This window comes from Schistocerca americana, chromosome 5, assembly GCF_021461395.2.
Source record: "Schistocerca americana isolate TAMUIC-IGC-003095 chromosome 5, iqSchAmer2.1, whole genome shotgun sequence".
NCBI classification, from domain to species: domain Eukaryota; kingdom Metazoa; phylum Arthropoda; class Insecta; order Orthoptera; family Acrididae; genus Schistocerca; species Schistocerca americana.
In genome coordinates, this window is record NC_060123.1 from 566,021,167 (window position 1) to 566,047,318 (window position 26,152).

The following is a 26,152-nucleotide window of genomic DNA, read 5'->3' on the forward strand; positions in this document are numbered from 1 at the left end:
GCGGCCTAGAAGAGGCACGTGGCTATTACTCGTTGCTTCATCATGTGGAGAGCCACTGGGTAGAACTTAACGTTACACTGGTGGTAAATGAACGATCTCCGTCGGCGCAGTGGGACCTCGCAGGTATCCTGCTTCATCATGTGTTACCTCTCACGTGACAGTATCGTGGTACCATTTATCAACGGGACATTGCTCGTCCACTCAGGAAAGAAATCCTGAGGTATTACTGTGACCAGAAAAATCGCCGGCCGATGTGACCGAGTGGTTCTAGACGCTTCAGTCCGGAACCGCGCTGCTGCTATGGTCGCAGGTTCGAATCCTGCCTTGGGCATGGATGTGTGTGATGTCCTTAGGTTAGTTAGGTTCAAGTAGTTCTAAGTCTAGGGGACTGATGACCTCAGCTGTTAAGCCCCATAGTGCTTAGAGCCATTTGAACCATTTGAACCAGCAAAACCCCAAGTTGGTCGCCATAGGAAACGGTTTGGACCAGCTCGCACTACTCCATCCAAGCACAATAGTCAGGACATCAAAGACCAGTTGCAGCATTTTCGGGCCAGCTTGCCTCTGGAGACAATACAATGGCTTTGTGACATCTTTCCACTCAAACCAGTGAATACATCCTGTCCAGATGGAGTGCAACGTTGTACTGATAAGTGTGTTGCTACTACTAACTTCCTTGTAAATTCAACTCGATTTTATAATCGCAGAAATAATATCACTTACAGTCTTAATCCGCCGAGTTTTGTTTTGTTTCCTCGTCCTCTTTTGTGTTACTTTTCTCGTCGGGCACTGTGTTTAGACGAAACATGTATTCATGTATATTAGACTGTGAAAACATACTGGCTAAGTGGCAGTGTGCGAGGAGCATTTTGAAATACAAGTGCCAGTCTGCGTTGAATTGCTGTGCTATGCAGGCCTTTTGGCGTACAGAACGGTAGGGTGTGACAATGCTCCACTTGTAAGATTGCTGGAGCACGCTCTATTACTATCGCTCCTCCCTTCTTCTAGAGAGTAAACACGACGGCGTTCCCAGGATCGGAAGGCCTTCAGTTCACTTTGCTGGTAGTTTCTCTCCGACACAATGAAAAGCGGTAGCCGACGCCTCTACTAACTCGTATGCATGTCATGGGTGTACATTTTCACGCAAAGAATGCTCCCGTTTCCAAAGTTTACTGGCATTCTCAAACTCGTCAATAATCCTTCGACTGTCACAAACGCAGAAATGTTGACGACTGCGATCCCTGAGCGTGCATTCACTGCTTCTTCACTTTATTATCGTTCTTGTGTGATCGGACCACGTTCCGGACGATAAAGTACAGCGCCAGTAGTGGGAGAGATGCCGCTGCTACGACGAAGGCCGCGACATCTAGGAGCAGGTACTGGTACCAGGCGAGATCGAGCACCGCGGAGCGGAGATGCGGGGCTCCCTTGTGACGTAGCACGTACTCCACCCAGTACACAGCCTCCTCCAGCGGCGGCCGAGGGCGGTCCCTGTACAGCGAAGACAGCTGCTTCGCCCGCTCGCTGTACCTGTGCAAAATGAAAGTACTTGGATTATTGTCTCTTCCTGAGACTTCCTGGCAGATTAAAACTGTGTGCTGGACCGAGACTCGAACTCGGGACCTTTGCCTTTCGCGGGCAAGTGCTCCACCAACTGAGCTTCCCAAGCACGACTCACCCCCCGTCCTCACAGCTTTAATACCGCCAGTACCTCGTCTCCCACCTTCCAAACTTTACAGAAGCTCTCCTGCGAACTTTGCAGAATTAGCACTCCTGGAGGAAAGGATATTGCGGAGACATGGCTTAGCCACAGCCTGGAGGATGTTTCTAGAATGAAATTTTCACTCAACAGCGGAGTGTGCACTGATATGAAATTTCCTGGCAGATTAAAACTGTGTGCCGGACCGACACTCGGTACCTTTGCAGGGAGTGGAAACTGAGCCTTAACATAGACAAATGTAATGTACTGCGAATACATAGAAAGAAGGATCCTTTATTGTATGATTATATGATAGCGGAACAAACACTGGTAGCAGTTACTTCTGTAAAATATCTGGGAGTATACCTGCGGAACGATTTGAAGTTGAATGATCATATAAAATTAACTGTTGGTAAGGCGGGTGCCAGGTTGAGATTCATTGGGAGAGTCCTTAGAAAATGTAGTCCATCAACAAAGGAGGTGCCTTACAAAACACTCGTTCGACCTATACTTGAGTATTGCTCATCAGTGTGGGATCCGTACCAGGTCGGGTTGACAGAGGAGGTAGAGAAGGTCCAAAGAAGAAAGGCGTGTTTCATCACAGGGTTACATGGTAAGCTTGATAGTGTTACGGAGATGATTAGCGAACTCAAGTGGCAGACTCCGCAAGAGAGGCGCTCTGCATCGCGGTGTAGCTTGCTGTCCAGGTTTCGAGAGGGTGCGTTTCTGGGTGATGTATCGAATATATTGCTTCCCCCTACTTATACCTCCCGAGAAGATCACGAATGTAAAATTAGAGAGTTTCGAGCGCGCACGGAGACTTTCCGGCAGTCGTTCTTCCCGCGAACCATACGCGACTGGAACAGCAAAGGGAGGTTATGACAGTGGCACGTAAAGTGCCCTCCGCCACACACCGTTGGGTGGCTTGCGGAGTATAAATGTAGATGTAGATGCCTTTCGGGGGCAAGTGCTCTACCAACTGAGCTACCCAAGCACAACTCACGTGCCGTCCTCACAGGTTTAATTCCGCCAGAACCTTCCAGGAGTGCTAGTTCTGCAAGGTCAGCAGGAGAGCTTCTGTGAAGTTTAGAAGGTAGGAGACGAGATACTGGCGGAAGTCCGGAGTGTGAGTTGTGCTTGGGTAGCTCAGTTGGTAGAGCACTAACCCGCGAAAAGCAAAGGTCCTGAGTTCGAGTCTCGGTCCAGCACGCAGTTTTAATCTGCCAGGAATTTTCATATCGGCGCACACTCCGCTGTAGAGTAAAAATTTCATTCTAAAAATTGTCTCTTCTTGTCAAAATGTCTGATATCCTTGTTTCGCTAATAGACCTACGATCTTTCTTCAGTGTGCTTCCTAACAGATCTAAGCGTTTCCTGCCTACACTTTCTCACCATACGAGTCCATCCTCGATTCTTATCTTGCTTTTTTCTTCCCTAAAGATAACCATGGCAGGGAAATGCTAAGGCTCAGTATAGATATAATGGGGTCAGTGTAGTGAAATGAAAAGACGACAAGGATTTTTGGTCTGACGAGTACATGGGAATGTCAACAGCAGCGAAAATGGTATAACGGGAGTAGGTTTCGTTACGAATACGAGGTCACTCCAAAAGAAATGCACACTATTTTTGTGAAAATACGGTTTTCATTCTGCATGTGTGAAAGTTTTACAGTGTGTAGATACATCCTTCCCTCTTGTTTTCAAACTTAGTTCAACCTGTTCCCGTGAGTGGCGCCGTCACAGCATGTCTTCAAGATGGCTGCTACACTTGACGTTCGTCAGAAGCAACGTGCTGTCATAGAATTCCTGTGCTGTGAAAACGAGACAGTGGGAAACATCCACAAGAAGTAGAAAAAGGTGTATGGAGATGCTGCTGTCGATCGCAGTACAGTTAGTCGGTGGGCAAGCAGGTCACGTGATGAAAGCGGGCACGGCAGTATTGAGGATTGTCCTCGTAGCGGCAGGCCTCGTACTGCACACACTCCAGACAATGTGCAAAGAGTTAACGAATTGGTGACTGCTGACGGACGCATCACAGTGAACGAATTGTCACGCTACGTTGGGATAGGGGAAGGAAGTGTTTGCAGAATACTGAAAGTGTTGGCTCTAAAAAAGGTTTGTGTCGGGTGGGTTCCCAGGATGTTGACAGAGGCTCACAAAGAAACAAGAAAAACGGTATGCAGCGAACTTCTGGAACAGTATGAGAATGGTGAAGATGAATTTGTTGGAAGAATTGTGGCAGGTGATGAAACATGGCTCCATCATTTTTCTACAGAGACGAAGAGGCAATCAATGGAGTGGCATCACGCAAATTCGCCCAACAAAAAAAATCAAAACCACACGTTCTGCTGGAAAAGTTATGGCTACGGTGTTTTTCGAGTCGCAGGACTCTTGCTTGTGGACATCATGGCAAGTGGAACCACAATAAATTCTGATGACACTGAAGAAACTTCAAGCTCGACTGAGTCGTGTTGGACCACATCGGCAAAAGCAGGATGTTTTGCTGTCGCATGACAATGCGCGGCCACATTTCAGTCAAAAACCCATGGAAGCGATCACAAAACCCGAATGGACAACACTGAAACACCCGCCTTACAGTGCTGACCTGGCTCCATGTGACTATCATCTCTTTGGGAAACTGAAAGACTCTCTTCGTGGAACAAGGTTTGAAGATGATGACTCCCTTGTGCACGCTGCCATACAGTGGCTCCAACAGGTTGGACCAGAATTTTACCGTGCGGGTATACAGGCGCTGGTTCCAAAATGGCGCAAGGTAGCTGAGAGGGATGGAAATTATGTGGAGAAATGAAAATATTGTTCCTAAAGGATGTATCTACACACTGAAAAACTTTCAAACATGTAGAATAACAGACGGATTTAAAAAAAAAATAATGTGCATTTCTTTTGGAGTGACCCTCTTAGAACGGTAGGACACTGACTTGAGTTACTGTGAACAGTTCGATGATAGGGTTGTTCTCATCAAAATCGATAGCAATACTTCAGGTAAACCTGCCGACGTCCCAAGCAAATGATGAAGAGAGAGAATAAGTATATGACGATATTGGACGCGTAACTCAACACTTGAAGGGAGATTAAAATCTTATAGTCATGGGGGATTAGAAGGTGGTTGGAGGAAAGAGTAGAAGAAATTGTTACGGGCGAATATGGACTTTGTGGTAGGAATTATACAGGAGAAAGACTAATTGAGTTCTGCAATAAATTTCAGCTATTATGTGCGAATACTCTGTTCAAGAATCGTAAGAGGAGGGGATATTCTTGGAAAAAGCAGGGAGAAACGGGAAGATTTCAATTACATTACTTTATGGTCAGACAGAGACTATGAAATCAGATATTGAATTGTAAGGAGTACCCAGAAGCCAATATAGTTGTCAGACCTCAATTTAGTAATGATTAAGAGTATGGTAGAGTAGAAGTGGGATATTAGACTAATAAGGAGTGAAGAGACAAGCTGGAAGTACTCTGAGGTTATAGATACTGCGATAAAGAGTATCTCAGTGGGAAGTTCAGTTGAAGAGGAATTGACATCTCTAAAAAGAACAACCACAGAAGCTGGAAGAAAAAAACGTAGTTTCGAAGAAGATAACTGTGAAAAACCCAAAAAATTGCTTCACATGATCGACGAAAGAAGGAAGAACAAAAATGATCAGGGAAATTCAGGAATACAGAACTATAAGTTAGTTAGGAATGAAATAAATAGGAAGTGCAGGGAAGCTAACACGAAATAACCGCGTGAAAAGTGTGAGGAAATCGAAAAATGGAATGATTGGCTGAAGGAATGACTCAGCATACAGAAAAGTTAAAACAACCTTCGGTGAAATTAAAGGTAAGGGCAGTAACACTAAGAGTGCAATGGGAATTCCGCTGTTAAATGCAGAGAAGAGAGCCAATAGGTGCAAAGAGTACGATGAAGGCCTCTATGTGGGGGAGAACTTGTTTGATGTCGTGATAGAACAAGACACAGGGATCAACAGGGAAGAAATAGCGAATCCACTATAAGAATCAGAATTTAAGAGAGCTTCGAACGACTCAAGACCAAATAAGGCAGAAGGGATAATAAAATTCCATAGGAATTTCTAAAATCATTGCTGAAAGTGGCGACGAAACGACCATTCCCGTTAGCGATATGCCATCAGACTCTCGGAAGAACCCCCCCAGGGGCTCAGCATTCATTTGCTGAGTACGGGCTTGGCGACCCCGGGGTCCTGAGCTGGGGACTGGTCAGCGCCGCCAGTCTCCTGTCACCGTAATACCCGGACATGCTTCAGCGACCACCGTATGGCGCGGCGGTGGAATGTTGTGTGCTGCGGGGAATGGTAATCTTGGCTTGACCGCCTGGATTGCGAGGAAGGTAAATCTCTATAAAAACCCCTCAATCTTACGGTGTGCTGCGCGCCTATAAGATGCATGGCTGTTGGGGTGGAACAGTCGCAAGCGGGCAACCTCTGGGCACCTGCCGCACCCCAGTTGTATAAGGCTTACTCAGGTACGCGGGGCTCCGTCTGAGCGGACCTTTAGTTCCCTAGTTGCTCGTGGGACCACAATGGACCCTTCGACCTCTACGTTTCCCCCTACCATTGGATTGGGTGGGCCACTGGTAGGAAAACACACCCAATCGAAAAAGCGACTTCGTGCTGGGAGTCCTCCAGCGCCTGGTGTTACTAGAGATTTATCAGACTGTCGTAACAGAGCACATGCTGATATCCAGAATGTGTTTTTGATAGTCAAACGGAAGGAAGGTAGCTTTGAGAGAGATTCTCCCTTTTACATCCACAAGGGTCTTGAGGGAATTGCAGGAACACTGAAATCTGTGAAGCGTCTGCGCAATGGGACTCTGTTAGTTGAAACTTCTAGTTCCCGTCAAGTCACTTCTCTTAGGAAAGCAACCTGTCTCGGAGAGTACGCTATCGAGACCGAGTTCCACTCCACTTTGAACTATAATAAGGGTGTTGTGACATGTGGGGACTTGGTGGATATCCCCAAGGACGAGTTGAAATCTGAGTGGGCTGACGAAGGTATTGTCGACGTGTAGCATATTATGAAACGAGTCGATGGGGACCTAGTCAAATCCGACTCGTTTATTCTCACGTTCAATTGCCCGAGACTCCCAGAGCATGTTAAAGCGGGTTTCTTACGTTTGCCAGTACGGCCATATTTCACCAACCCAATGCGCTGTTTTAAATGTCAGCGCTTTGGGCATACTACGTTGGGGTGCAATGGGATAGCCACTTGTGGTAAATGTGGTCAGCCTGCCCATGAAGGAGCCCATTGTTCATCGCCTGTGAAGTGCTTGAATTGCTCTGGGAGTCACCCTGTCTGGATCCGGGTCTGCCCCATCTATCTCGAGGAACGGAAGGTGCAGGAGATCAAAACATCTAAGCGCATCCCCTATGGTGAGGCCAAGAAGCTCTTTAAGGCCATGCAGCCTCCTGTGTTTACAACACCTTTCGCTTTCACTCTGCGGAAACCGGTACAGTTGGCCACTGTTGCTACACAAACGGAGGTTGCTAGTGTCAGCACTAATACCTGCGTTTGCCAGTGCACTTGTGCTGCTGTGGTTGTTTTGCAACCTGCAGCTCTCCCCACAACGTCGGACAAGGCCGTGGTTGCTGACATTGGGGTACTTCCTGCACATCCCCATATGGCACCTTCTGCCCAGGCGAGTAAAGCTCCAACTGTTGACAAGGTTCTGCATTCTAAGCCCCCAAAGACGAAGACGCCGAAGGTGAAGGTTTTGCCACCTGAGGAGACTAGTGAGGGTCAGTCCGATGACGATGCTATCGTACTATCTGACATCTCCCTTGGGTCGCCATCGGAGCTGATGGACATTGATATCGACCGGGGGCGATCTTCTCGCCCCAGGAATAAATCTCCGGCCAGTATGGGCTCTCCTCCAAAGCACAGGGGCAGGATGAAAATTCAGCCACCCTGATCACTGGCTCCCATATTACAGTGGAACCTGAATGGGTTCAGGAAGCATGTGGCCAAATTACAACTCCTTGTACGAGAGCGCCCCTTGTGCTTATGTCTCCAAGGGACACATTTCCGGGCCACTGATGCTCCTTCTTTACGGGGCTATACCGTGTATCGAAAAGATGATCTGATGGGGGAAAGGGCAAAGGGTGGTGTTGCGGTTTTTGTCCATGACATGCACCACTCATCTGAGCTCCCTCTCGTTACGGACTTGCAAGCAGTTGCAGTTGACCTTCTTGTGAGGCGGAGGCTCACAATTTGTTCCGTTTACTTACCGCCTCAGGATGCAATAGACTCTGAGGCTCTCACAGACCTTATTACCCAACTCCCCCGCCCATTTCTCCTTCTGGGGCACTTCAATGCTCATAATGTCTTATGGGGCTCTACGACTACTTGCCCCAGGGGTCGCACTCTGGAAAGCCTCATGGCATCCGAAGAACTGTGCATCCTCAACTCTGGTGCTCCCACTCGTTTCTGTACTGCTTCTGGGTCGTCGTCAGCTATTGACCTTTCCTTTTGCTCTCCAGCACTCGCGGATTCTGCTCTGTGGGAGGTTGCCGCTGACCTCCATTCTAGTGACCATTTCCCCCTTTGGATTCGCCTCCTGGATGAGACTGTGGCATTACCAGTGCCGCCCACGTGGCACCTCTGCAGAGCTGACTGGACACTTTTCAGCGATTTAGCTGTTTTGGAACACCGTGCCAGCGTCCACGAATGGGTCGACCATGTTACAGCCGTGATCTCCCATGCTGCTGAATTGTCGATCCCACGGTCCTCAAATCATCCCAAGAGGCGTCCTGTCCCTTGGTGGACCACTGAGTGCCGCTCAGCCATCCGAGCCCGCCGTGCAGCTCTGCGCCGCTTCAAGTGCCGTCCCTCAGCTGACAATCTTGCGGCCTTTCGGGTGGCAAGGGCCAAGGCGCGGCGAGTGATTAAAGAGAGCAAACGACGGTCATTGCAATCGTTCCTGAACTCCATCTCCCGCTCCACTAGTTCTACAAAAGTATGGGAAGCCATCAGGAGGATTTCCGGGAAACGCAGCCAACTACCTGTCACGGCATTGCTGCATCAGGGTTGTCTACTCACGGCGCCGAGAGACATTGGCCAGACACTGGCCATGTATTTTGCCGAATCTACTGCGACTATTTACTGTGATCCAGATTTCTGCCGCTACCGCACTGCCATCGAGAGGGATCACTTGGACTTCCGGTCTCCAAATTCTGAACCCTACAACTGCCCCTTCACAATGTGGGAACTGGATTCGGCGCTGTCTGTGGCTCATGATACTGCGCCAGGTGATGATCAAATCCTGTACAGCATGCTGCAGCACTTGTTGCTGCCATCCAAGGAAGTACTCCTGAATTGTTTTAATATGATATGGTCATCCGGCACGTTCCCTGACTCGTGGAGGGACGCGATTTTGGTTCCCCTCCTCAAACCGGGAAAGGACCGAATGCATCCCAGTAGTTATCGGAGTATTGCTTTGACGAGCTGTGTCGGGAAGACATTGGAACGCATGGTCAACCGTCGCCTGGTTTGGCTGCTCAAGACCAGGCAGCTCCTTAGCCACTCTCAGTGTGGCTTTCGGAGATGTCGTTCAACTATAGACAACTTGACCCAGCAGGCCTTCCTACGTAACCAGCATTGTCTAGGTGTATTCTTTGACATTAATAAGGCGTATGACACTACTTGGCGCCGCCTTATCCTCAATCATCTCCATCAGTGGGGCTTTCGTGGCCATCTCCCCATCTTCATTCGGTCCTTTCCTTCCCGCCACCTCTTTCGATATCGGGTTGGTAATGTGCTATCTGATTTGTACGTGCAGGAGAATGGTGTTCCTCAGGGAAGCGTTTTAAGTGTCACCCTCTTTGCCATCGCCATTAACAGTATCACGTCCACTATCCGAAGTCGGGCCCAGTGCTCCTTGTTTGTGGACGATTTTGCTGTTTTCTGTTCTTCCTCCAGTCTTGTCACTGCTAGTCGGCAGCTGCAGCTTACGATAAAGCGATTAGAGGCATGGACTGCGAAGACGAGTTTTACCTTTTCTGCAGACAAATGCGTGTGTGTTCATTTTAATCGTTCTCGACGTACTTTTACCTCCCCTGAATTGCGTCTGAGGGACACCATTCTTCCTTTTAGAGACACTGTGAGGTTCCTGGGCCTGACTTTTGATTAGAAGTTGACGTGGTTGCCGCACCTTAAAGACCTCAAGGTGCGGGCCCTAAAGGCACTGAATATTTTGAAGTGTCTGAGCCATCGGTCCTGGGGAGCAGATCGGGCGCGTCTGCTGCAGTTTTATAGGGCTTTCGTCCGGTCGCGTCTTGACTATGGATGCACTGTGTGTGGGTCAGCGAGGCCTTCGTATCTGAAGATTCTTGACGCGGTACACCATGAGGGTATCAGGCTGGCTACTGGTGCCTTCCGTACCAGTCCCATCCCCAGCCTGTGTGCTGAGGCAGGGGAACCGCCGCTCGCCATCCGGCGGAAACTCCTCATGGTGCGACGGGTGTGTCAATTCCTTGCCTGTCCTACCTCTCCTGCATACCTTACTGTTGCCTGACCGCCTATGGAACGTCTCTTTTCCAGTCGTCCAAGGGCAACGAGACCATTTGGGATTCGTGCCAAGCATTTGCTTGAGTCCCTTGGTGAGGAGCGTGTGGCACCCCAACTCCAGGGTTTTACCCGCCTGCCTCCCTGGTTGCTCCAGAGGCCCAGCGTCCTTTTAGACTTGTCAGAGTACCGGAGGAGCTGCACTCCTGCGTTTGTTTTTACCTCCTTATTTTACGATATTTTAAACCAGCATGCCGACCATGTACCAGTATTTACGGATGGCTCTAAACAGGGGGACTCTGTTGGTTGTGCTGTTGTTTTCCCTGATCGAGTCGTCAAGTTACGGCTTCCTGCAGCGTTTACCATCTTTGATGCCGAATTGTTTGCGATCTTGCGGGCATTGGAGCAGATGAGATGTGTTCCCAGTCTTAAGTTTCTCATCTGTTCTGACTCCCTGAGTGCCCTTCAGACCTTGCAACACTTGTACCCAGCGGATACGGTCGTCCAGAACATCCATGATACCCTACTCCACCTGCAACGGCAGGGGAAGGAGGTTTCTTTCTGCTCGGTGCCGGGGCACGTGGGTATTAGGTCAAACGAACTGGCGGATGTGGCTGCCAAAGATGCATGTTCCCTCCCTCACGTTGTTGAATGTGCCGTCCCCCTCCATTCTGTTACCTCCCTTTTGCGTTTTCGTGTTATGCGTCAATGGGAAGAGGAGTGGCTGGCAGTTGGTGAAAATAAGCTGCGTTTGGTCAAGGCCACCACGCGGCCATGGCGTACGTCCTACCAGTCATGCAGGCGGGATGAGGTTCTCCTCACTCGCCTCCGCATCGGACACAGTCCCTTAACGCACGGTTTTTTTTTACTCCGGCGGGAGGACCCCCCAATCTGCAGTGCTTGTGGCGTCCAGATAACTGTGCGCCACATTTTACTTGACTGTCCCTTATTCTATGACCCGAGGGCGGTGGTTTCCTTGCCACCGGATTTGCCCTCTATTTTGCAAGACGACGCAACGACTGTGGTTAAAGTCTTACGGTTTTGTGTCCTGTCCAATTTGTTGCCCCGGATTTTAGGGAGAGGATTTTAATGTGCTGCTGGGTGACTGGCTCACCCAGGCTTTAGGTAAGAGGTCCGCCAGTCACGATTACCTACTTGTTTCACTTCGATTGCTGTTCTCTTTTCCTTGTGTTTCCTTTTTTAGTGCGTTTCTTCTCCTCTTGTTTTGCCTCTGTATGTGAGGATTTGTAACTGCGTCAGGTCTGTGTCTTTTAGCCGTTCTCCTTGTTCGCTGTCCGTCTTCGTCCCTTCTCCGCATGTGTTCCTGTTTCTATGCGTTTGGGCGCTGATGACCACGCTGTTTAGCGCCCGAAAACCTCAAACCACGCACACACACACATCTCGGAAGAACATCATCTACACAATTCCGATGATAGCAAGAGCCCACAAGATCGAGAATAATCGCACAATGAGCTTAACAGGTCGTGCATCCGATTTGCTGAGAAGAATAATATACAGAAGAATGGAAAAGAGAATTGAGGATCTGTTAGATGACGGCCAGTTATGCTTTAGGAAAGGTAAAGGCACCAGAGAATATGAATGCTCTTGCTGATTACAGACCAAGACTAAAGAAAAATCGAGACAGTTCCATAGGATTTGTCGGCCTGGAAAAAACGTTCGACAGTGTAAAATGGAACAAAATAATCGAAATTCTGAGAAAAATAGGGTAAACTACAGGGAAGGACGGGTAATATACATGAACTATAAGAACGAAGAGGGAACAATAAGACTGAAAAACCAAGAACGAAGTGCTCGGTTTTAGATGGTTTAAGACAGGGATGTAGTCTTTCGCCCCTACTGTTCAATGAATACATCGAAGAAGCAATGACGGAAATAAAAGATGGGTTTAAGAGTGGGATTAAAATGCAAAGTGAAACGATATCAATGACAAAATTTGCTGATGATATTTCATTCCTCACTGAAAGTGACGAAGAATTACCGGATATGTTGAAGGGGATGAGTAGTGTATTCAGTGCAGAATATGGATTGAGAGTAAATCGATGAAAGGATAAAGAAATGAGAAGCAGAGGAAATGAGAACACGGACAAACTCAGGATCAGAATTGGAGATCACGAAGTGGACGAAATGAAGGAATTCTGGTACCTAGAAAGCAAAATAACTCGTGAAGAACGGAGCAAGGAGGTCACAGAAAGCAGAACAGAACTGGCAAAGGAGGCTCTCCTGGACAAGAGAAGTCTGTTAGTATCAAACTTAGGAATTCATTGGAGGAATAAATTTCCGAGAATGTACGCTGGAGTACAGCATTGTATGGTAGTGAAACATGGGCTGTGGAAAAACCAGGAAAGAAGAGATGTGGTGCTGCAGAAGAATGTTGAAAATTAGGTGGAGTGATGAGGTAAGAAATGAGGAGGTTCTCCGGAGAATCGGCGACGAAACGAATACACACTGAAGCGACAAAGAAACTGGTATAGGCATGCGTATTCAAATACAGAGATACGTAAACAAGCAGAATATGGCGCTGCGGTCGGCAACGCCTATATAAGACAAGTGTCTGCTGCATTTGTTAGATCGATTACTTCTGCTACAAAGGCAAGATACCAAGATTTAAATGAGTCTGAACGTGGTGTTATAGTTGGCGCATAAGCGATGGGACACAGCATCTCCGAGGTAGTGACGAAGTGAGGATTTTCCCGTACGACCATGTACAGTGAATATGAATCCTGTAAAACAGGAAATCTCCGACATCGCTGTGGCCGGAAAAAGATCCTGCAAGAACGGGAAGAACGACATCTGAAGAGAATCGTTGAACGTGACAGAAGTGCAACCCTTTCGCAAATTGCTGCAGATTTCAATGCTAGGTCATCAACAAGTGTCAGCGCGCGAACTATTCAACGAAACATCATCGATATGGGCTTTCGGTGCCGAAATACGATACTCGTGTATCGTTAATGACTGTCCGACACAAAGCTTTACGCCTCGCCTGGGCGCGTCAACATCAACATTGGACTGTTAATGACTGGAAACATGTTGCCTGGTCTGACGAGTCTCATTTCAAATTATCTCTAGCATATGGACGTGTACGGGTATGGAGACAACCTCATGAATCCATGGACCCTGCATGTCAGCAGGGGACTGTTCAAGCTGACTGAGGCTGTGTAATGGTGTGAGGTGTATGCATTTGGAGTGATATGGAACCCCTGATACCTCTAGATACGACTGTGATCGGTGACACATACGTAAGCATCGTGCAGTTTTGTCATATGATGACGTGGTTGGATAGCGTGGCTGTTATTTGAAGACAAATGTTGATGCTGTCGAGACAGCAACCAGCCACAAATTTATTTTCAGTAACTTGAACAAATCTGAATTTGCAGCTCATATTTCTGAAGAAAACCTTTTAGTGAGAAACACTGAGAACAACTTAAAAGTTGTACATCTAGCAGAAAAAGGAGCCACTATGAATATATTAGAAGAAATTGAAATGCACACACACCAAAACAGCACCCCAGACTATATCTTTAATGAACAAACCGAGTTAGCTAACACCCCTTTCCTGAAAAATTTCCAAAAATTATTTTCCACCCTCCAAAGCAAATAATATCCCTACGTCTATCTGCAGATCAAGCAGCAAATTTATATGTTACTACAGTTCTCATAATGTACTGCCTTACCTATATAGTGCTCAAAAAAACTTGAATCAACTTTGTAATTAATGTAACGTTATTCGCTCTAAAGCTCACAAAATCAATGTCTCTCTGTACTAGTGTAAAAGGCGTTTCAGTTGCATAAGTTAATGTATGATCTTTTTCCAAACATGGGACATCTTCATCATGTTACGATATATTATACCATTTTGTTGCCCGCATCTCGTGGTCGTGCGGTAGCGTTCTCGCTTCCCACGCCCGGGTTCCCGGGTTCGATTCCCGGCGGGGTCAGGGATTTTCTCTGCCTCGTGATGGCTGGGTGTTGTGTGCTGTCCTTAGGTTAGTTAAGTTTAAGTAGTTCTAAGTTCTAGGGGACTGATGCCCGTAGCAGTTAAGTCCCATAGTGCTCAGAGCCATTTGAACCATTTTGTCACTCATATGTTTGTAATCACTTTGTATTGTATCAGAACATGTGGTGTGCGCTAGAAATCTTTTCTGTGACAAATCTAAAGTGTTCAGCGAGAAAAATTTACGTGTGCCACGATAAGAATCCAGTGGGAATGTATTCATATCTTTTGGATGAATGTAATGAAAACAATTACTCCAAACCGACATTTCAGGTAAGTCACATCCAATGAAAATCTGTAACGTAACCATCCGTGTGGCGTGCTTATAGTTATGTATTAATTATATTTTAGGACAATTAATCTGTAAAAAGACGTTGTAATGAAAGCATTAAAAGCGTCTGAAGATGAATCATAACGATTCCAAACCGGTAACGGTACTCTTTGAATAGAGGAACTGAAAATAAATTTGTGGCTGGTTGTTGTCTGAACACCATCAACGTAAGCATCGTGTCTGATCACCTGCACGCATTCATGTTCATTGTTCAGAAGAGATCTACATTTATGGACAGCCTTGCAGGATTCAGGGTATCATTTCCCTACAGCACCACTTCAAACATTATAGTTGATATCATTTCCCTACAGCACTACTTCAAACATTATAGGCGAGTCCATGTCAAGTCGTGTAACGGCACTTCTGCTGGAGCCCTACACGATATTAAGCAGGTGCACCAGTTTCTATGGCTCTTCATTGCTATGGAACACTGGCAAGAAGAAGGGACAGGATGGTAGGACATCTCTTAAGGCATCACGAAATAACTTACATGGTACTAGAGGCAGCTGCAGAAGGTAAAAACTGAAGAGGAAAACAGAGTTTGGAATAGATCCAGCAAATAACTGAGGACGAAGGTGACAATTGCAATTCGGCGTTGAATCTCACTGACTGGAGTAGATTCGTCTTCAGTGAAAAGTCCCGCTTTGAACTGAGGCGCAATGACCGGCGAAGAGGTGTCTGCGATGCCTCTCATAGCGGTAGGATACCGACTTGACTGTCACCCGCCATACGACCCAACAACCATGCGTGATGATCTGGTGTGCACTTCTTTTCGTAACAGGACTACTTTGGTTGTCAGCTGCGGCACCATTACAGCACAGTGGTTTGTTGACGATACTCTTTACCCCGTTTTGTTGCCCTTTATGGCGAGGCAACCTGGGGTAACATTTCAGCAAGATAATGCCCGCCAGCAGACGGTGAGAGTTTCTACTGCTCGTCCTCGTGCTTGCCAAACTCTACCTTGGCCAGTAAGGTCACTGGATCTCTCCCGAAAATAAGAACTTTTGGAGCATTATGGGCAGAATCCCTCAGCCAGTTCGGGATTTTGACAATCTAATGCACCAACTGGAAAGAATTCAGAAAGATACCCCTGCTTGAATAATGAGTAGAAGTGGACCAACATGTTATGATTTGCAGAACTGTGTCAAAGCGCGTATTTTGCGGTAAAAACGGATAGTGAACTCGCGAGGAGTGTACACCGTCCTGGATCGCTTAGAATTCGCTGAAGTAACTGTTAGCGTGCCGTCCGTGAGAATTACAATTCCGCGTGGCAAGTGGTTACTTCATTTCCACTTAATTTTGAACATTTATTGCAAACTTCCATTGAGTAATTTTAGTCAGGGCGAGAGACGTAGGAACGTACCGTAGAGGTCGCCTCTGAACTGCTAAATGTGCTGTTAGAATAGAAAGACTTGCTTTCAATTGAAAATAGTGAATTTCCAAGTGTTGCATGGGAGAAACTTAATGCAATATAATTTTGAGTGGAACTTCATACTTTTATTTAAAATCAAAGTCCTGATCCGGCAAAGAAATAGGAGGATAGAAACTTTTCTTTCAGTGGGCTGGACCAGAATGTGGCCGTGCAGACTGGAAACTAAGGTCAGTAAATTTCCCTTCACTTTCTGGCTGACCACAAAATTACACTACTGGCTACACCAAGAAGAAATGCAGATGATAAACGGGTATCCATCGGACAAATATATTATACTAGGACTGACATGCGATTACGTTTTCATGCAATTTCGGTGCATAGATCCTGAGAAATCAGTACCCAGAACAACCACTCTGGCCGTAATAACGGCCTTGATACGCCTGGGTATTGAGTCAAACAGAGCTTGGATGGCGTGTACAGCTACAGCTGCCCATGCAGCTTCAACACGATACCACAGTTCATCAAGACTAGTGACTAGGGTATTGTGACGAGCCAGTTTTGTGGCCACCATTGACCAGACGCTTTCAATTGGTGAGAGATCTGGAGAATGTGCTGGCCAGAGCAGCAGTAGAACATTTTCTGTATCCAGAAAGGCCCATACAGGACCTGCAACATGCGGTCGTGCATTATCCTGATGAAACGTAGGGTTTCGCAGGGATCGAATGAAGGGTAGAGTCACGGGTCGTAACACATCTAAAATGTAACGTCCACTGTTCAAAGTGGCGTCAATGCGAACAAGAGGTGACCGAGACGTGTAACCAATGGTACCCCGTACCATCACGGTAGGTGATACGCAAGTATGGCAATGACGAATACACGCTTCCCATGTGCGTTCGCCGCGATGTCGCCAAACGCGGATGCGACCATCACGATGCTGTAAAGAGAACCTGGATTCATCCGAAAAAATGACGTTTTGCCATTCGTGCACTCAGGTTCGTCGTTGAGTACACCCTCGCAGGCGCTCCGGTCTGTGATGCAGCGTCGAAGGTAACCGCAGCCATGGTCTCCGAGCTGATAGTCCATGCTGCTGCAACCGTCGTCGAACTATCCGTGCAGTTTTCTTGCAAGCGTCCCCATCTGTTGACTTAGAGATATAGACGTGGCTGCGCGGTCCGTTACAGCCATGCTGATAAGATGCCTGTCATCTCGACTGCTAGTGATACGAGGCCGTTGGGATCCAGCACGGCGTTCCGTATTACCCTTCTGAACCCACCGGTTCCATATTGTGCTAACAGGCATTGGATCTCGACCAACGTCAGGAGCAATGTCGCAATGCGATGAACCACAATCGCGATAGGCTACAATCCGACAATTATCAAAGTCGGAAACGTGATGGTACGCATTTCTCCTCCTTACACGAGGCATCGCAACAACGTTTCACCAGGCAACGCCGGTCAACTGCTTTTTATGTATAAGAAATCTGTTGGAAACTTTCCTCATGTCAGCACGTTGTAGGTGTCGCCACCGGTGCCAGCCTCATGTGAATGCTCTGAAAAGCTAATCATTTGCATATCACAGCATCTTCTTCCTGTCGGTTAAATTTCGCGTCTGTAGCCCGTCATCTTCGTGGTGTAGCAATTTTAATGGCCAGTAGTGTAGTTGCCAGGCTCGCGTGAGAAAAACGGCGAACAAACAAATTAAAGATTAACTTTTACCCTCCGTCCCACAAGACGTGTAGGTACTCATCTCATGTTTCCCTCGCTCAACGCACGAATGGTATTGAACAGAGAATCAGTAATATTGGTAGCAAGAAACCACCTCCATGCACACTACAGTGGCTCATGAAGTACCCAAATTGTGCCTAATCCTGTATTCCTTATCTAAAGGATGACGCTAAGCTCCGTGACTTACCTGGTATCGTTGACCAGCGTATCGATGGCGCTCCGCAGCGCCTGGAACGTGAGGTCCTCGTAGCGGACGCGGACGCCGTTGCCCGCAGCGGCCACCCTCACTCCGTTCAGCTCTTGGTCGGAAAACAACGGAACGACGAGCAGCGGCACGCCCGCCATTATGCCCTCCTGCGTCCCCAGCAGTCCGCCGTGCGTTATAAACACGCGCACGTTCGGGTGATCTGTTAAGCCAGAAAATTCCATTTGGACAGTTCAGAAGGAGAGGTACACGGGAGCTGTTTAAAAAATACTACTCCAAGAGTAGATCTTTCACTCTGCAGCGGGATGGGCGCTGCTTTGAAACTTCCAAGCAAAGTTAAAAAGTATTCGTATGCTGGATCGGGAGTCGAACCCGGAACTTTGCCCTTTTCGGGCAACGCTCTTACCGACTTAGCTCTCCAGACACGACTCGTGATCCGCTCTCACAGCTTTTCTGTCGCAGTGTCTCCCTCCTACTTTCCACACTACACAGAAGCTCACCAGCATACCTTGCGGGACTATTACTTCTGGGAGAAATGATATTACAGAGAAACTGGTCAGCCGCAGCCTCAGAAATAATCTTTTATTCTGCAGATGAATGTGTGTCATATAGGAGCTTGTTGGCAGATTATAGCTCGTATGCAGAAAAGCTTCTGTAGAGTTCGGAAGGTAGTAGACAGGTAACGGCCGAATTAAAGCTGCGAGAGCGGGTCGTGAGTTGGTCTTTTCTTTCCTTTTCAGTATACAGAATAATATCAGTTGCAGTAATTGCCTTAGAAAGGATATGACAATAACTTACAGATCCTAAGTAACGCTCCTCGAGCAATCGGGTGACAAATGAGGCTTCGACGATTTCTTTTTTTTAATCAGCACTTTGTAATGACCTCAAACTCTTTTGGCAGTGGAAAGACTGACAGCTCTGAAGCATGAATAGTTTGAATATCCACTCTGTTCACAATATTTGGCAACCTCTGTCTTCCAACTATTCTCACAACTATTCAAATTTGTGACCGGGAAACTTTCTGAAGGCAGTGGAGAGATTGTGACCGGTACATACTGGACAGGCCATCCTGGCAATTGTGGGGGTTGAGTTTGCCCATAACATAAAGCAGTGGAAATGGGTATTGACGTAAAAGAGGACCACACAGAAAAAAAGAGCGCGTTTCTTACTTTAAAATCTCATACTGTCACTGGAAGGCAAGTATTTTTATTCAGCCCTCGCACGATAGCGTACAATTCTGTCAGCTAATGATACTACAGTTTTGTTCCTGAAGATGAAAGAGACGACGTTATATCTTCTGGAATGACCGTTGAAATTACCTTTTAATGTAATAATTTATGCCAACGCTACACTACATACACGATTCTTAACCCCCCTCAATACTTTCAAGATGTCTGTCTTCCTGATGCAACTGATTTTCTTTCTCTAAAGAGAGGAACTGATTTCCTTTCTCTAAAGAGAGGAATAGCACCGAGAAAGAATGGTTGTAGTTACTGCCCCTTTTCATTGGCACTGACTAACCACATAGCTCTGCCTCCCTCCCTCCCTCCCTCCCTCCCTCCATCCCTCCCACCCTCTCTCTCTTTCTTTCGATTTCTCTGTTTTACTTTCTCTCTCTCCCTTCCCCACTCTTTCTCTTTCTTCCATTGAATTTCTCTACCCTTCTTCGACACTTAGTTCCACTTTCTCTCTCCCTCTCTACACATCTCTGATTGTCTCTCGCATTCACCCACACATACACACATTCTCTCTCTCACTCTCAGGCACATATTCTCTTTCTCTCTTCCTCTCACGATTTCTTTCGTTTTTCCATCGTCTCTTTTCCCCACTCCCCTCTTCTCATTTTCTCTCACTAACCTGCTCGCACACCAGATGCTTTTCTCTCTAATTACCATCTCTCTGTCTCTCTCTCTCTCTCTCTCTCTCTCTCTCTCTCTCTCTCTCTCTCTCTCTCTCTCCTACTGCTCCATCTACTCCTCTCTCTGAAACAATATAGTGCAATGTTTCCCATAACACTAGGCATACACTTTGGGTGGTTGAGCTATGCTTACGTTTCTAGAGTTGGAAATAAATAGAATTTCACTCCATACACATTAATCATTTAAATCAATACGAAGCAAGCGAATTGTGTATAATAAACTATACATTGCGTTTCATTAATTTTGCAGCTCTGCATCGCAGAATCTTTTACTCCAGTATGATGAAAACACATCTTGATCACAGTTATATTTATAAGCAATTGCCGCAGTGAAACATCTTATGAAAACAAATTTTAGACAATGATGAGAGTGCTAAACAGAATCAGTACACAGAGCTCATTCAGAGACAGAAAAAGAGATTTTCTACGAGATATTCTACACAATTTGTTTCAGGAAATTACCAAAAAAAAGTTAGGATACTTGAAAGATAATTTTCTTGCTAAAGAACATGTAAACAAACCATCGTTTATGAGTTTTGAACATTGTATAGGAATAAATAACGACATTAACATACAAATAACACACTACTAAGGCTATATTCGAATGCACACTACTAGATATTAAAATTGCAACAGCCAGAAGGAGAGCATGTAAAGAAATTTTGCCAATTGAGCAGGTGGAAGAATACATGATTAAATTTTTAGGTAATTTAGGAGTAGGTCCTATACAGGGTTCGAAATTTAGTGCACATAGCTGCCACCTCTGAGAGAAACCTGATCGGTCATCGAGTCACACTGAGACTGGGTGAGATATGCGTCCGTTATTCCGTGATGCTTCAACTCTGCGCCAGACTTCATTAGCATAGTGGTAGGCGAGTGGTGGCATGCTAGCTCTAGGCAAACCACGACCAGATGGTTCCAGTAGCTTAGAGATGTGGGGAACATACTGGCCACGTATCGAGACTGGTCCGGAGAGCACGTAGAAGAGTCCTCGAAGATAGGAAACTGCTACCGGCTTTAACATATCATAAATACGACAGTTACTCTCCTACTCTCAAAAACTACTAACTACGCGAACCAGAGGTGATCACATTGTGTACCCAGTGCCACTCCATACCATCATATCATATGCTGGGCTTGCGAGAAGATGATGGATGCAGTCACGTAATGTTCTTTCTCCTCAGACACTCCCCACAGTGATAAATTTGTCATGAAGCTACACACCAAACCGGGCCTCGTCTCAAAAGGCAACGTGGTACTGCTCCCTTGTTGGGTGCACCAGTGATGGTATACCTCTCTCTGCTGCCACCTCGAAGGAAGCCACAACTGTAGTCTCCAAACTAACAGTCCGTGGTGCTTTGGATGTCATCGCACTGTCCGTGTGGGTACTTATTTTGCTGCAAACTAGCCCATTTACTGATTCAACGTAAGTGACATGTGCTGTATCCAGCAACTCCATCTCCCAGCAATACGGAAGTGACCGGCAGTTTGCCATAACCAGGCTGGATTATGTATCAACACACCGGTCGGATAAAACTCGGTGGTCTGTTATCAAGTTAGATTCCGATGGGGACCACGCATAGCCGGCCGCTGTGGCAGAGCTATTCTAGGCGCTTCAGTCTGGAACCGCGCTGCCGCTACGGTCGCCGGTTCGAATCCTGCCTCGGGCATGGATGCATCTGATGTCCTTAGGTTAGTTAGGTTTAAGTAGTTCTAGGTATAGGGGATTGATGACCTCAGATGTTAAGTCCCATAGTGCTTAGAGCCATTTGAACCACGCATACGTGTGGTACCAGTTTCACCACCTGCGTCATCGGAGGTGGCACTACGTGCTTGGGAATACTTACCTCTGCCGATCATCATAACTGAATGTGTGGATGCACATTGGCCAGCACACTGTGTCTGTACCATTCTGCATTACTGATAGAACAATATCTATCCTCTCATTGCGATAGTCGCGCGTCACTGCTGAGATCCCAAAATTCAAACGAGGTTTCTGAATGAGAAACCCACTGCGTAATTTTTACTCATATTCAGAATGTTGATGACGTTTGTGCTGTGTCTCACGCACGGTGTATATTCGCCTTTACAATTGCTCGTTATCCGAACACGTCTGTGTGTTAAAATCAAGTGAAAATGTATAATTTTATGTGTATGACATCGTAGACGATGTGTAAAAACAATGTTCTAGATGAACGGTACACGCTAAAATGGCAGAGGGTTGACGCATGCTGTAGCTGCGAAGCGACCATTGGCCGTCGCAAAAGACAGAGATGCTACAATGGGGCTACGGAACAACAGGCCGCCGCTTAAGTTTATCGAAGGCCACTGGTGATAATCATGGAGTTAAAAAAATGAAGGGAGATGGCACTATGGACTTATGCTGTACGTTGTTTTGAAGCCAGAGTGGGCGGGGCCTCCCGGCAATTTAAATAACCCAAAACATTATCAGATGCTGTTTACGATTGCTTCTTGTTGATTATTTCTGTCGTGTGCACGCAACAGCTGTTTTAAATACAGAAAATTACAGTGCTTACATGAAGAATGTAGTGTAAGGAAGGCAGTTTCGAACGTATTTCTGGTTTTGAATGCGTTTTTGCTCTTGTAATACGACACATTCGCCCTCGTAAATGTACCATGTTTTTGTTCATATATTTCGAATAAATAAGAATAGAATGATGTGATATGGAAAGTATGCTTTCGTAATGCATTTTATTCCTCGTTTACTATATCCATATCTACAGCAAATGAAGCTATAATTCTGAACCCAACGCTTGTTGTTTGCTTACTGCTATTGCTTCTTGTTCATTACATTTTCAGCTTTCAGCTCTTAAGCACAACATTTCTAATGTTCACGTGTGCAAAGAAATTTACCCACGTGTTCTGTTGTTAGCCCAAAAAGTGTGCAATGAGGAAAGAAGGAAGGTATGCTATTGCATCTTGTGCATATCAGTAAACTGAACGAGTACTGAAATGTCAAAGAAACAGAACTGCTTAGAGGTACACAATAGAGTTCTTGTTTCATTAGAGTGCATTAGTCTCAATGTAGTTTAGACATCTTCTCACTCTGAAATCTCATCTGTGATGTGTCACTCAGCGTGTGGCCAACAACAGCAATAAAAATGGTATAATTTTTAAATTTGAGTATTAGCCAGCATTGCGCATTGATAGTATAAAGGTGATAAAGGGAATGGTCTCAAACGCTTAAGACCCCGTAAAATGGATATTTCGCTTTAACACGAATGTAAGTAATATTCTTAGTAATGGCAGCCTAATCTGTGTAAGATGTAGGCGTACCTTTCCAACAGTAGCCTATTTGCTGCTTTACCCGAAATATTTCCCGCCAATGAATCTGTCAGTGTATCAGGAATAACCAAACATAGCATAATAGGAATTTACGTCTACTTTGACCATCTGCTTGGTTTTACTTTTGAATTTCATTTTGTAGTTTTCAAAGTGTATAAGCCTATACCATGCTTTGTGATATACCAATAGTTAATTAGTTACATAGTTAGTTCTATGTTTCATATTCATTTGAGCGATTAATCGTAATGGTGTGGTAGAGTTATCATATACGTACATCAATTTTTTTTAAATATGCTTCCATGGTGATCATTTATTAGTTTTTTCGTTTTCTAGTTAAGAGCAGACAGTTGTTAGTCAGTAATTCCTACCCATCATGATTTACAAATTACAGAAATAGATAATATTTTGAGAAACAGAAGGACTTGTCAAAGAAAAACGTTTTCAGTTTCATTTAAAATGTTACTTTCTTGTCTGTCAGGCATTTTATGTCAATTAGCAATTTATCAAAACTTTTGGTTGCAGTATTGTGAAACCCTGATTGCGCTACAGACAAACATAACGTGGTGTAATGAATATCATTTTTCCTTCTGATGTTGTAATTATGTGCATCATTGTTCCTGTCGAAGTGCAGTGGATCATTAGCACCAAACTTCGTGGGGGAGTAACTATGTTGTGGAAAGGATAGACTGCTATTCATTCGCCGAGCAGCAGGCAGGCACGACGAAAAGAGTGTTCACATTTCAGCCAAAGCCTTCTTCAAAAAGGAAGCAAAACACACTTACACATTCGTACGGTCATACACACAAAACTCTCACACATACATGACCGCTGGCTCCGGCTCTTGTAGTCAGAGTCTTTTTTGAATGGTGAGGAAATGAGAACAATGCGTAGTTATCAACGAGAGGAATTTAGGGCGTGAGATGCTGCCATAACAGCCAGAGCAGTTACTTAGCCGTGTGTTGTGTGGGGACGAGGCCGTTCATACCGTGTGGCTCGGATGTCGGAGCGTTTGCGATTTGCAAGGCAATGAAAAATATAGGAAACAAGGGAAAGAACGGACACTGAGTAAAGTAAGGCAAATCCAAAGTCGAATGACAAAAATAAAACCACTACAATAAAAGTAAACAGTGCAAAAGAAAATATTGCTTGAACGGATTCCTTTAAACTTTAGATTACGGTCGGATAGTTTAGTAGACCCGCAAACAAAGCAAGCATGGGTTTTTTAGTGAAACTACTATGTCTCCAGACAATCAAAACAGCCAACACGGTCGAAACTGGCCACGGGCACGTCAGAGTGAAGTCACGGCGAAGTGTCACCGCGATGAACCGTGGAGGTATGAATGCGGTGAACCTAATGTTTTGGACTACTTAAGATGGCCGGCGTCGGCTTAAAGTTTGTCGAGGTGACGTTTTGTGTTTGTTCATCTTTAATGGTTCCCACATGATTTTCATCAGAGAGATAGTTCATGTATAGACCTTAGACAGTCTACATGTAGGTCTTATTGGTAGTCTGTCCACATACAGACATCGTGCGAGCTGGATCGTCGCATGGCGATCTGTTTTGGCAAGGTTTGGTGTGGTTGGAGTAATAGTCTGGCGTAACCAGACTGTCTATATAGCGTGGTGCGGAAAGTCAGATTTTTTAGAAGAAACTACCGTGAATTGCAGTAGTTGCGGGAGTTGTTCGCCCCCCCCCCCCCCCCCTTTCCCTTCAAGGGCCGATTTTGGAATATTTAGGTTCTCACGAGTTTTCGTGGTAGCAGTTAAGCCACGGAGTTGGCGAAAAACTGGCAGGTGTGAAGTTTTCCAACTTCTAGTGCTGCTTGCAATTATAGTGAATTGTGGTAAATTTAGGCTGTGGAAGGCACAGCTGGAACAAAGCGTTAATGTGGTAATAGCAACTGAATTTTGTGCTGGTATCAGAGGTATGTGATATTTTGATCCGCGACGTATTTTTAGTAGCTTACAGCTCGCTCAGAAGTAATTGGGTTGTTGGCTGGTCCATTAGTAGTGACTTACGTTGTTTGAAGGGCATCGAACAAGGTAACGACTCGAGTGCGTTACGGTGGAATTTTGGACCCTAACATACACGGTGGACATCATTTGGCTCGTTAGTTTGAATTAGCCCACGAATAATTAAATAGACCGTACCGTTAGCCGATGTTTATTGCGCAACTTAGTAACATGTAACCATGAACGAACCGCACGGTACTGAGACTTGCAGAGTGGAATGTGATGAGTGGACTATTTTCAAATAGGTAATTGTTGCGGGTCGCGTCACGTCAATGCCTGAAGAGGCAGCGCTTTGCTTTGACAGTTAATTGTTATGGTCAAACAGGTGGTTGCATTTAGGACTTTTATTTTTTATTTATTTATTTTTTGTTGATTGTATTATTATCGATTTGTAGGTCATTAGTTTGTTGTTGGCACTTACATCAAAAAAATTATATTGAAATACATAAAAAGACTCAAATAAAATGACGCTACGTGACAGAAATATAAAAGAAAGATTGCGTTCTGAATTATAATTATTATAGATAAATGTGATAGTTCCGGATTCAGAATCTTAGAATTTGTATTAAATGTGATAGGTTGACATAGATAAAATGAGCCAGAAAGAGAGTTAATATTTGTAGCATTTACCTAAAGAGCGTACAGTAATCAGAATCAGTAACTGAATTTACTAAAAGATAAAGGTTCCTCCAAGTGCTAAGGAAAGCCGACTCAAGTGTTTCACTTGAAACGTGAAACAGCAATTGCTCATTGGCCGTAAATTCGGATGTAATGAAACTAAATACGTAATTGGCTATCTGTCTGATATTTTCGGCTAGTTAACGTAAAATATAGAGAAAAAGTGACAAAAACTAAGTCATATTGATATTTGGACGGTTTCTTTTGAATAATTAACAGCCGGTAACGAAGTTTAATAGTAATTACGCATCATCGTTGACATTCAAAGATTGTGTTATCTTTGCTATCTTAAGTTATGATTAAGGCGTAGTGCTTAAACTGGAAAGGAATTAGGTAGCAAAAGATATTCACACA

The 26,152-nt window shown here is 45.5% G+C and overlaps 1 protein-coding gene across 1 annotated transcript in view; it reads right to left on the reverse strand.

The window, feature by feature from the left end:
- Positions 1–1,060: 1,060 nt before the first annotated feature.
- LOC124616540 (UDP-glucosyltransferase 2-like) overlaps positions 1,061–26,152 on the reverse strand; it is a 124,668-nt gene continuing 99,576 nt past the window's right edge. The window contains exons 7-8 of the mRNA XM_047144858.1: positions 17,866–18,085; positions 1,061–1,530 (exon numbers count right to left, since the gene is read on the reverse strand). Coding sequence (XP_047000814.1) covers positions 1,254–1,530; positions 17,866–18,085 — 497 coding nt within the window. The 3' untranslated portion in view covers positions 1,061–1,253. The remainder of the gene's footprint in view (positions 1,531–17,865; positions 18,086–26,152) is intronic.